The sequence below is a fragment of the Athene noctua genome, chromosome 2, assembly GCF_965140245.1.
Source record: "Athene noctua chromosome 2, bAthNoc1.hap1.1, whole genome shotgun sequence".
NCBI lineage: Eukaryota > Metazoa > Chordata > Aves > Strigiformes > Strigidae > Athene > Athene noctua.
This window is the reverse complement of record NC_134038.1, coordinates 52,397,228-52,409,766: the sequence shown is the minus strand read 5'-3', so window position 1 is coordinate 52,409,766 and position 12,539 is coordinate 52,397,228. Positions and strand designations below refer to the sequence as shown.

Below are 12,539 nucleotides of genomic sequence, written 5' to 3'. Positions count from 1 at the left end.
TACTTTTTCTCTGATTCACCATTCATGACAGGTTTCTCTGTTGCTTATCTTATTAGTGGTATCCACAATGAAACTAGAGATGTTGTGTTTTGACTTTTTAAACACAAGAAGTGAGTTTTTTTTCTACCACCTTTTTAAATATTAGTGGGGGGGATTTTATGTTTTAAAGAATTCTTTGAGTTACAATTGAGATACAATTGAGTTGTATCCTTGGTTTAAAAAAAAATTAATTACACTTCTAGTTTATTTTTATTAATAATTTTTAAAAGGCGAGGGGGAGGACACTGCAACAAACAAAACCAAAAAATCCTCTATGATTGTATCTCTGATCACCTAAAAATGTTCTAATGTTTAAAAAAATCACGACCAACCAGTACCTCCTATATTAAGCTTGATCAAGCTATCAGTCATTTTTTGCACTTTGTTTAGCTGCAGGGAAAATTTTCGCCTAACAAAAAATTTTGGAGGTTTAAGTAGTGTGGAGAAGATATGTGCCTTCAGAGAAGAGGTGAAAACTTGCTTATTTTAATTTTATGTGGCAGCAACATAAGATGCAACTGAAATATAAAAGATGGCGTAAAGCCCGGCTAAAATATACCTTAAAATTCTTTAAGATGATCAGCAGATCAAACTATCTAGAAAATCTTGTTTTGTGGAAAACAGCAAATAAGAAAAATACCTGAACCTATCTACTGTTATTTAAATAAGGGTAATGTAAAAATGCTGTAAACTAGATTGTGCTGGTAAACAGTTTTAATAGTAAGCCACCTTTGGCCCAAAACATACCACAAAAAAAGACAGGATCTAGGCTGCTAAAATACATGCAGGCATCTGGACCTTTAAAGCTATCCACGGACACATTTGTAATTTATGTTGTGTAGAACTGCAAAACAGGTGATGGATAATACAAGACAAGTAGGATTAATACTTTAGTGTGGGAAACAGTAAGGCTTCTTTTTTGTGAATATGATGACTGAAGTTAAATTGATGGAATATGGGGGGGGTTTATTAATTTTTGTTAATTACTTTAAAGATAGGGAAATGTGTCATATTAGGTGATGTGATAGAAAATCTGATAAGTATTTTAGAGCTCGTTTTTCCTTGGCTAAATGTTAACTTGGACTACTGTCTTGAAGATACCAACCTACTGAGCCCTGTAGGGTGCCTCTAGCATTTCAACAAATAACGATTTCTGTTTTTTTCAGTTTAATAAACTGAAAAAGAACAAAAGTTTCTCTTGCAGGATTTTAGATGTTTCTTATTTTGATGAAGTTGGTGGGACCAACGATTTTTTAGTTTTTGCTTTGAGCACAGTTTAAACAACTTTTTAAGCAATAGTTTTTACTAGTATTGTGAACTTCATAAGTGGAATTATATGGAATGAATTCTTTAGCATTGATTTTTAGTAGTTCCTTCCGAATGCTGAATTAAGCTGTTGTAATATCTAAACCAATTTTTGTTTAGATATTGTTGCAGTATCTAAATTCTGTTTCTTCAAGTTGTTTTTTTGATAGACTGTTTAAAATGCGTGTAGGGAACAATCTTGATAGTACACAAAGCCCTACATATTTTAGGTATCCATCTGAAAAACTTCCTGTGTTCAAATGCTATGAGTGGTGAACCCTATTTCTGTAAATTTAAGTTTTTCATCCAACACATTGTGATGATTGTACAGCTGGGAGGAGGAGGAATTTTATGAAGTACAGTCCCCACCACCACAAAAAGGTCATTTCAGTTGTTTTATTATAGACACAGTGTTCCTTGGTCTAGGATACTTTTTATCCTGAATAAATGTATTATTCACCATGCTCATCTAGTGTAATTTTTTTTAAAACAGGTATCTTTCAGACCCGTAAAATGCTTTTAGGATTCAAAATGATGCTGCTATCTAAATCCTGACTTGAAAGAAGCTCTGATGGAAGCCACTTAGGTGTTTACAGGTTCAAAGATAGCTCAGTAGATAGTTACTGTTTGTGTGGATTACACCGAGACTTCTTCCTCACAGGTGAATTGACTAGGACTGGCTTGTGTTGATGCACCTCAGGGGTGGCACCCTCTGGAAGGGGCTCGTTGGAACCATACTAGGCACTAAAACATAATGGGGATTTTGTGCCTGGGTTGTTGTTTGGAGGTTGTTTTTTTTTTTCATTCTATGTGTCTAAAATATTGCAGACTACCAAAAAAGTGTCATGACATGCAGTATTGTCCTGGTGTTTTCAAGTTTTAGAACTCAAGATTTTCTTGAATAATCTTGACAACTCCTTCAGGTGGAGGAGCCAGTCTAGGCATAGTGTTCACACCAAGCAAAGCAAATGATCTGTGTTTGATTTTTCTTCTTGGAGACACAATAGCTGTTTTTTACAGGAACAGGTTAGAGCCCATAAGGTGCGAGTGTGGGTGGCAAGAGAACTCTTGTCCCAGCAAATAAGAAAGAACTACAGCAAATTGCTTGGTGTAGGTGTTTTCAAACAATGTCTACTCTGCCTACCTCAGAGCAAACCAGCTTTCACTGGGTGTTATGCTACTTGGCTGGATTACTGACATGGCCTAAGGTACCCAGACTGAAGCTAGATAAAATCTCTGCTTCACTTGAGCCAGTGCTGTAATTGCAGTGCAGAAAAAGTCTGAATTTATAAACAAAAGCATTCTGTGATCTGAATGCCACAAAGCAATTTCTCTCCATAACTTACTGGTTTTCCTGGTATGAAGTCTTTCAAACTGGTGCTGTTTGTACCTGATCATAGGAAAGAATGCAGGACCATGAGTATCTGTGAATTCGTGAAGTGACCTTCAAGAGTCTTGTACCAGCTCAGCAATACTTACTTATATAAGAACTCCTAGCTAGAAACAAATGTATAGACTGAAGTTTAAAAAATTGCTTCCCTAGGGAACTGGGTAGCTGTACAATGAAAAGGATAATCTTACAGTTATCAAAGCAGGGTAAAGACATCTAATATATACTTTATGTGCTGCAAGTCATGGACCCAAACCAAGCCTTTTTCTTGACAAGTCACCTCTGAGGGGTGGGGGAAATAACTAGATGGTTTTTGAAAACAGTTTTCTTTGCAGTTCAGACTTCAAGATATGCAGCATTTAGGGCTGCAGTGACACTTACCTGGTATTTTAAAATAATTCCATGCTTTTTTGTCTAAAATAGCTTATCTGCTTCTTTAAATACAGAATGGTAGTTCATCCAGTTTTTAGGAATGATACCACACCCAGCTTTTAAAAGACCAGCTGCAGGGATACATTGTACAAACTGAAAGTGGCATAGAAAGATGTACACCAGTCAATTTGGGCACTTAAATCGATTAATATAAAAGGTGCATACAAAATCCTGCCTTTATCCTAGTGTTGAAGCCTTTGTAATTCTGGAATTCAGCACTTAACACTTCTTGAATTGGAGCTGACCCAGATGTGCCAAAGCTGTTCTTTGAATATAGTCTGGTGTAGTTTGCTGAGGGATTTTTAGTGGTGCCAGCAGTTTCATGTTATATGTAGTCTGCATTACACTTATGCATTTTACCTGCTCAACTTTTAATACGAAAAGATGTTGGGAGCAGGCCCAGAATGCTCCAGAGTAGGTGAATCCTCTCCTTGCTGGGCTATGGTAGCAAGCCTTTTCTCTTTGTTTTTGTACCTGCCCCTGTGAATTGTGCATAACAGGTACATTAATTCAGAAATACAGTAATACTTGTAAAAGGGCAAAGGAGCACTAGATGACTAGGACAGTACGTGAGTTTAAATCCCTCCAGGCTGAGAAGGCAACTGAAATCGTGTCTTTCTTAGGCAAATCCTTTACTCACTAGACAAAAAGTAAGTGTGCATTCATTTCTCTGCTTAGCTATGTTTTCAGTCCAGTGTGGTGATGGTAGTATTTTGTCTGAACCCAGCAATTTCTGTATACTTTAAGTGTATTCTGAATATACCCACTGGGACTTTGCCCCTTACAGTGCTTATATAGAAGGAAAGCCACTACACAAGTGAGTAGGAGTGTGCAGGAGATTGAATGCTTCAATAGTTGAACTATTCCTCGCTGAATTTTAGTTCCTTTAAAGGGGAGTGGAGTATAGTTGACTCAAAATTAAGCAACCATATGATTGTTTTGATTTTCTACACATGCCTCCTTGGGCTTACGGATCTGTATGTATGTGTGTCTGTATGTGCATGTCAAGTAGTTTTCCTTTAGCCAGACTGTTCCTAACTGTTTAGAGAGTCTCTCAAGTTGCTGACGTATTTGTTTTCTTTCAGTTAATAATGGGACTTGGCACTCAGGGAGCAGAGAAGAAGAGTGCAGCATCAATTGCCTGCTTCCTGGCAGCCAACGGAGCTGACCTCAGCATTCGTAATAAGAAGGGTCAGTCTCCTCTCGATCTCTGCCCTGATCCTAGTCTCTGCAAAGCGCTGGCTAAGTGTCACAAAGAAAAAGTCAGGTTTGTATATTCATAAAGTACACAATTCCCAAATCTCTGCTTTCTGTAGATTAACTGATGTATTTAAAACATTCTGCATTTATTAGCAATAGTGTTAACACATACAAGCTTTTTCTTGACTTTCAGTTCTTTATTTTCTGTGGTACGTTGAATGCTATTTACAAATACATTAGTAGAAACTTACACAAGTCTTATAGGGCTGTCATACATGTTAATACAGGAGGGAGGAGCATGGGAAGGTGGCAGTGTGCAAGTGGAGTTTGGTAGAAGTTCAAACCGTCCCAGAAAAAATGGGGAGGGGGAAGTCACTGAAAGAATAACTAAGCATTGCGACAGGTTGCCCGGGGAGATTGTGAGATCTCTGTCCATGTGAGTTTTGAAAACTGGAATGGGCAAAGCCCAATATAACCTGGTGTGAATTCAGTGTTGACACTGCTTTGAGCAGGTGACCTCCTGAGTACCTGTCTATCTGAATGATTGTATGATTCTGTAAAAAGAGGAGGGGGTAGGCCTGATGTCTCAGAAGCACTTCTCTAGGAATTACGATTTCAGTTAAATGTCTTGCTATCAAGTGCATGCAGTATAGGAAGTTTCAGCTTGCTACTATTCTCCTCCTTAATTCCTGTATGGAAATCAAAAATATACTTTCAAAATATCACTGAGAGACTATTTTTGTTGATGCTGCCCTGGTGTGTAAGGGGCTTATTTTCTTCAGTGTCTTTCTGTCTGTGTCTGTCCATCTGTCTCAGCCTCATGCCTATGGCTGTTCTGTCTTGCCGCCTTTTATGGGCTTGTGAGGGCTGTAGGAATGAGCTGGTTAGGTTCAACGCGCACTCCCTCTGCCGGGTGAGCAGCAGCATAGGACGAAGATCCGAGGTGAATTCACTGCGGGAGTTTGGGGGTTCTTTTACAAGCCTGTCATTTGCTAAGCATTGGAAGTATATTGAAGACTAAGGTGTTAAGCTGTGCAGTTCTGAATCTACAGGGTATGTCTCTATTAATAAACTCTTAGGATGGGAGGAAAGGGTTTTTTACGTTCACAAGATACTATTCTGTGTGGCCTGTTTCAGTACAATGTCTTATCTGAGCATGTGACCTTGCACACTGGTATCAACTGTGTGTTTGGGAAAATGCAGTTCAGGCTGCTTTATGGTGCTTGAATGCATAGGAGTATATAGATAAACAGCCAATTGATGTGCATTTTAAATTAAGAATTTTAAAATTTTTTTAAAGTTTGACTACAAGATTTCTTTGTAGTGGTCAGGTTGGTTCCCGAAGTCCATCTATGATCAACAATGATTCTGAAACCTTAGAAGAATGTATGGTGTGTTCAGACATGAAGAGAGATACTCTGTTTGGCCCATGTGGACACATTGCCACATGTTCTCTGTGCTCTCCACGGGTGAAAAAATGCCTCATCTGTAAAGAACAAGTTCAGTCTAGGACAAAGGTAAAAACTTCCAATGTTTATTGGTTCTCTGTGGTTTTAATGGAAAAGTAAAAACGGAGATCAAGGAAAAGTGTAGTGTATTTTAAGTGGTACTTTGTCCTACAGGTGTCTCACTGGATGGAATTCATTTTGCATTGTAATGATATCTTGTCCCAACATTGTATGTTACTCTCTTCTGTTTGCCTGTACTCATGTCCCACCTTCCCCTCGTTCTCTCCCCACCTTGCAGTGTCTTTATTGTTCAGGTTCTCAGAGTTCCTAATACAGTCATCTGAGGATGCTTTATTTAAATAGATGCTATTCCCCTTTCCCTTCCCCGCCCCCTGGTATTTTTTTTTCTGTTAAAATAAATTCCTGCTTTTCATGAAGTATAATTTCTTTCAGCAATATTCATTTATTCAGTGTTCGTTTATTCCTCAAGGCAGCTTGGAAAGATGATTTGTCTGTAAACTGAGTTAGTCAATATGTGCTTGCTTTTTTTAAGATAATAATTACTTTTGGCTTCCACCTTCTCTTTCTTTGGAATCATGAATCTCGTGCTGTCTTACTCCTTCAGAGTATCAACCAGTTGTGCCCTGTTTTGGAGACCTAATCCCAGTAGGGTCCTCAGATTTCTCAAATGGTTGATCCCAAGTATTTGTGACTGTATGGGTGCACCCCTGTTGCTTTTTTATTTGAGTATTCTTTTAGTCCCATAACCACCAAGTCCTTCTGCCCTTCTGTTGCCTTTTGGCTGTTTTTTAAAAAAAAAAAAAGAAAAATAAAAATACAGTGTTCCACACACAGATTTTTCTGATCTGTAGAAAACCCACTCTAATCTTTTTATCTCTTCCAAGCCATCTTTGACTAGTCTGCTTTTGTGGTATGGTTTTTTCCTCTACCTGCGAGCAAATATAGGAATTGTAAATATTAATTTTTACTGTTTCTACTATTCACTCTCTTATTCTTAATTCTTATACTGTTCACTGTTGTGCAGTGCGTATTTTCAAAGGCTGAATGTTAACATACAGTGTAAGCTCCTCTTCTCCAGACTTTCTTCATAGTCAGTGGAAAGGTTCTGCCACTGGGTGATTCAGAGCACTTCTACTTCCACTCATGCATCTAAAGAAGCTAATCTATGGAAATCAGCTTTCCCATATGAAAGTTAACCTTTATGGATAGCCTTTCTTTGATTTCTTCTGGTAAATTAAAATGAGAGTGTGGAATATCTGTTCAATACTTCTCTTACACTTTTTTATATAAAAACTTACGGTAATATCTGCAAGGCTGAGAAATGAATGAACCTGGACAACAGTTCTATGAACTGGAAGAGGTGGTCCAGGCCAGTCTGAATGGAGTGGTATGTGGTATCTCCGGTCACACTATGTATACAGTTCATCACATTAAAGGACTTGAGAAACCCTAACACAGAATATTAAAACAGATTACTGTAAAAGCCTCTTATAAGTGAATTTCATAGAACCATATAATAGTTTGAATTGGAAGGGACCCTTAAAGTTAGTTATCTAGTCGAACACCCCTGCAGTGAGCAGGGGCGCCTTCCACTAGATCAGGTTGCTCAGAGCCTGTCCAGTCTGACCTTCAATGTTTCCACGGATGGGACATTTACCACCTTGCTGGGCACAACTTGTTCTAGTGTTTCACCACCTTCATTGTAAAATATTTCTCCCTTATATTTAGTCCAAATCTACCCTCTTTTAGTTTAAAACCATTACCCGTTGCCCTATCACAACAGGCCCTTCAAAATGTGTGTCCCCATCTTTCTTATAGGCCTCCTCTAAGTACTGACAGTCTGCAATAAGGTGTCCCTGGAGCCTTCTCCTCTCCAGGCTGAACAGTCTCAATTCAAGTATATATGGTAGAGCAAAGGAGGGGAAAAGAATAAAGGAACATATACTGTCTTAGCTACTTCTCTGTGCTTGTCAGTGTACTGAACGTATAAATATTGCCAGGAAATATCTATTCTTAGAAGTCAGCGTGATAACTCATTTAAGTTGCATTTTGAGGTGCTGAGTTAGTTAAAATAACACTAGATGGAGCTACTTGAAGTTCACATACCTTGCCAAAGAGAGTGTAAAGGCAAATTAATGTAGAGAGCAGGAGATAAAATTTTATCTCATGTGTGCTTATTGTTCTTTACAGATTGAAGAATGTGTAGTATGTTCAGACAAAAAGGCAGCAGTGCTTTTCCAGCCTTGTGGTCATATGTGTGCCTGTGAGAGTAAGTAAAATTGACAGAAGTTCTTTTTGAAGTAATCCTGAAACAGAATATTTTTAATCAGATTGCTAAAAGCTCATCAGTAATCTGACTTCGGGTCCAATTTACTTGATAGTCTGGTGCACTGGTCAGAATTTTGGCGTTATTGGCATGTTGGTAATGAAATAATTGGGGGACAAACTGGAGATTTTCAAACATTCAGAAAGCAAGCGCTCTTCTGTCTGAATTGTTTAATTGTGAGTAGGCTTGCATAGTTTATAGAAGCCTGCTGTATATCATTAAAACTTCTGAAGGTAATTAGAATTAATTTTATTGCTGCTTTGTGGAGTTTTTCGGATTCAGGTGTGCAGAAGGTGTTCTGAAAGAATATTGTAAATAAATCTTTGATAATCTTCATTACTAATGTACAGATTTACACATGGGCTATATTTTTCCCTAAAACACACATCATACATCTTTGCAAATAGCACTGGTTATGATTCACTCTGATTTATCTTATGTAGCAAAAAAAGACATAGATCTCCAGATATTTTTTTTTTTTTGAGAATATATGGGTGAGAATGCAGCCATTACCCTGTCAACAGGCATTTCAGGGCTTTGTTGAAGGGTCATTTGCCTAGAGAAGAGCAGTCCTTGTTGCTGAGAATCTACATAAGAGGTACGGTAATCATTTCCATAAGCAGCTGATTGCTTGGTCTCACTAAAGAAGTCTGGTTTCTTCCTCTGTTCTGGCTGAGAGACCTGACATTGAATCACTGACTTTATCCTGATCTGGCCTCTTTCACTGTCTGCAGTTGAAAGATGATGAGAGAAGTTTTTTTGATTAGTTTCCCAGGAAGAAGACAGCAAAAAGATTGATTGCTGTGGTGAAGGATTTCAGCAGTGCAATACACATCACCAGGTCTAAGCTGTAACAAGGACAGCAAAAGGTTTAACAGAGATGTAGATGATTTCTTTCCAGATTATTCTCTGAATGTCTTGTTCAAGCAGGATGAGAGTCTTCAAGTCTGTATAGTTTATAGGACTCACTCTGTTGATTCACAGTAACATTCAGCATTTATGAGACATAATTTGCCTTTTGTAGAAAAATTACAGCCTCCTTTCTAGGATTATGTCAAAAGATACAGATTTACTCTTAATGGCAAGGAGCCACACTTGTTTGCCTCTGGAGCATTAGCACAGTAAGAGCGATCTTTGTTCTAAAGTTAAAAACAGGTAGTCAAGACATTCTTGGAAGCTCTGGTCTGAAATACGTGTGATTTTACTTTTTTAACTTCTCTAATTTTTGTGGAATGTATATCCATTTGGAGAAGGAGGAACTTGCTCACTTGAAATACATTAAAAGAAGATAAACATGTTTACTTCAGTTCCCAACCAAGGTGCTGTGTATAGGTGTGATTTGCAGAAAACGATGCAAAGATGAATGCAAGTAGTTATTTGTATTACAAGTATCTGTTAATGGCATTGCTGTAAATAAACAAGTTCATGGATAGGAAAGAAGAAAAATGAAATATCAGGATTCAGAGTTGATTTATTTCTCTGTCCTCTCAGATTGTGCAAGCTTGATGAAGAAGTGTGTACAGTGTCGGGCAGTGGTTGAGCGAAGAGTGCCTTTCATAATGTGCTGCGGAGGGAAAGGTACAGAAGATACCACTGACGATATTTGTGAGTGACTCCAAAACCTGTACTCTTTCACCTTCCCCCACCAACTTCTTATTCTCATTCTTTTGAATGACCTAAATCTTTCCTCTCCTTTTTAAAGAAAGGTTTAATAAAAACAGTGTTGAGCCAAGTGTCCATTTTCTGTTTCTGCATTGGTAGCAGCAGCAATGGTAACACCAGTTACTTCACTAAAGGATTGCTTCCAGAATCCAGAGCAGAAGCTGAAACGTATACGACTTCTCAGCCACTTAATAATGTCCTTTGAAGCAAAAGCTGAAGTTTGTCTGTAACTGTGCACATGAGCAAATAAATGTTTTGGGTTTTTTGCTTTGCTTTTTTTTTTCTTTCCCTGCCTGAAACTCTCTGACTGATGAAGGAATAGTAAATATTTTGCTTCTAGGTACAAACAACTTTAATGGTAGATTGTTTGGTTTGACTTCTCTTGCTTTGACTAGTTTTTAAACTTCTTGTGACTTCTCTGAATAATTTCTATTATTTGCATTTACTCTATGTGTGTATGTGTATGCAGTCTTTGAATTGAGTTTATATGAATTGGCATTTAGGTCATTCTTGTCATACTGTTGTTAAATAGATAAATACAAGAATAATCCTTAAAATCAGGTTTTTAATACCCTGAAATACTTCTCAATTTTTCTGTTTCTTACAGTAACATTGCTTCCTGGGTCAGTCAAATACAGGAATGTTAATCTGAGTTTGTTCAAATTTTGCACAAAGAACTTCCAAGATGCTTGTGCAGTTTTGAACACCAAATAGAATTGGCTATATAAATAAGTCTTTTCAATGTGAAATAATTTGACTTTGCTTTTTACATGTGCAAAAAAATTGACTGCAGGAACTTCACTGCCAAGTAAGAACTCTGAGAACATTAAGGGGCTGCAGGCATTTTGAGCATCATTATTGAGGAAGTATTTGTCAAAGCAGCATTGCTGCTCAGAGAAGTGAAAGAACTCAAGTTCCTTATGACTTGAGCTACAGTGCTGTCATAGTGAATGTAATGAGACTATCAAATATGTTTGACTAACATTTCAGATAACTGAAAAATGTAGTTAGTACACTGGAAATAATCATTCATGTTTCGTTAGATTGATGCATAATCACATATCTTTATTTTCTCCAAATTACAGCAAGTGGAAACATTCCAGTTTTGCAGAAAGACAAAGACAACACCAATGTCAATGCGGACGTACAGAAGCTGCAGCAACAGTTACAAGACATCAAGGAACAGGTAAAAGTGCTGGATAAAAATTTTATGGACCACTAAAATTGAAAAAGCCAATGCATCTTCTGTTACTTAAAACAAAATGACACGGCAAAGTGCTTCAGTTCTTAAATTTCAGTTTAAATTACCAATATCTTGTGTGTGTGATGTGGCTTGTACATCTTCTATGTACAGGTTTAAAAAAAAAAAAAAAAAGTGGCCATATTTGATAATCCACCTATTAGAGCATCTGTGTTGGTGTGACTAAAAAAGGGTACTCTGCTCAGTATGTTCTCTGCCTGCTCAGCTGACCTGAGTGTACAGGTACAGCAGAAGCTGTTTTCGCAGAACAGTAATAAAAGTAGATATTCTTCACTATTCTGTATCTACCTGAATCTTTACTTGACTTTCATGAACTGCCTTTGAATAATGGCTGGCAGTTACCTGTCGTATGAAGGCTATGGTTTATGTACTCTTCAAAAAATTTTGTGGTTGCAAAATTAAAACCTTTGAAACTACTGTACATGTAATTGGATATTTGGAATGTAAATGGTAAGGTTTGTCTTTTGGAATTATGCATAGTGTTTGCAGGAGGGAATTTATACAAGTTGACTGTAGATTGTATTGATTATTCGTGGTTGAGTTACATGCAATTTAGAAACCTAACAAAAACGAAAAATTAATGTTTTGGATAACTGACAGTTACCTGTTTGATTTTGTTGCATCTGTAAGTCTAGTTCCATTAGAAGTGCTCAAGCAGTTGTCTACATGCAGAACTTTCCTATGTTAAATTACTAAACTGTTTCCTTGCTTTTCCACCTGCACAAAGAAAAACTTGATTTTGAGATTTTTTTCAGCAGTAAAGGACCTGGGTATCTGACTATTGTATGAACTCACTCTCTTAGAACCCCGATAGTGTGATTTTTGGCTTCCTTATGTATAACACAATTGGAAGAGACTTTTCATGGATACGGGAAACAGAGTAGTGTTCTTATTGTGGTACTTGTCTTTTCCTCTTGTAGCTTACAGCAGTCAGTAATACTTCAGTGATGCCAGCATCACATTTAGTCCTGGTAGTTGTTGTTCTCAGCTGTTCATGTGTGTGAAAGCTAAGACTCAAGCGTGTAGATCACCAGTTTTACAGCCCATATCTCTAAATGCCTTAAATTTGTGAACTGATATGCTGCCAAATTCTAACCTCAGTGGCATGTCTGTGAAGAACTGTTCCTGTTGTATGGGAACTTGGCCAACACCCCAGTAACAGAAATTCAAATATACAATTCAAAGCAGATTCTTTTGTCTGCAAAAGAACATGCAGATTAAAAATTGTCATTTGAAAAATGCATGTCTGTCTTGATGATAACGTTGGGAGTTTCTAGATATCTCTGCCTTCTTAATCTACTGGTTCACTTTTTAACACTGGATGAAAGGATAGAAAGAATAAGGCTACTTCTTTGGCATGTAAAAAGCTAATGCTTTTATGTATAGGGATGTGAAAGGAAAAGTACTTTGTTACAGTTTTTCTTCCTGATTAAGGAAAACTGAGAAAAAACCCTG

The 12,539-nt window shown here is 37.4% G+C and overlaps 1 protein-coding gene across 3 annotated transcripts in view; it reads left to right on the top strand.

Moving 5' to 3' along the window:
- MIB1 (MIB E3 ubiquitin protein ligase 1) overlaps positions 1 to 12,539 on the top strand; it is an 82,944-nt gene that overhangs the window by 61,331 nt on the left and 9,074 nt on the right. For 2 of the 3 annotated variants that reach the window (XM_074899097.1, XM_074899095.1), the window contains exons 16-20: positions 4,252 to 4,433; positions 5,667 to 5,883; positions 8,026 to 8,104; positions 9,653 to 9,766; positions 10,909 to 11,009. In XM_074899097.1, coding sequence (XP_074755198.1) covers positions 4,252 to 4,433; positions 5,667 to 5,883; positions 8,026 to 8,104; positions 9,653 to 9,766; positions 10,909 to 11,009 — 693 coding nt within the window. The remainder of the gene's footprint in view (positions 1 to 4,251; positions 4,434 to 5,666; positions 5,884 to 8,025; positions 8,105 to 9,652; positions 9,767 to 10,908; positions 11,010 to 12,539) is intronic. The other variant, XM_074899096.1, reaches the window with a different exon arrangement.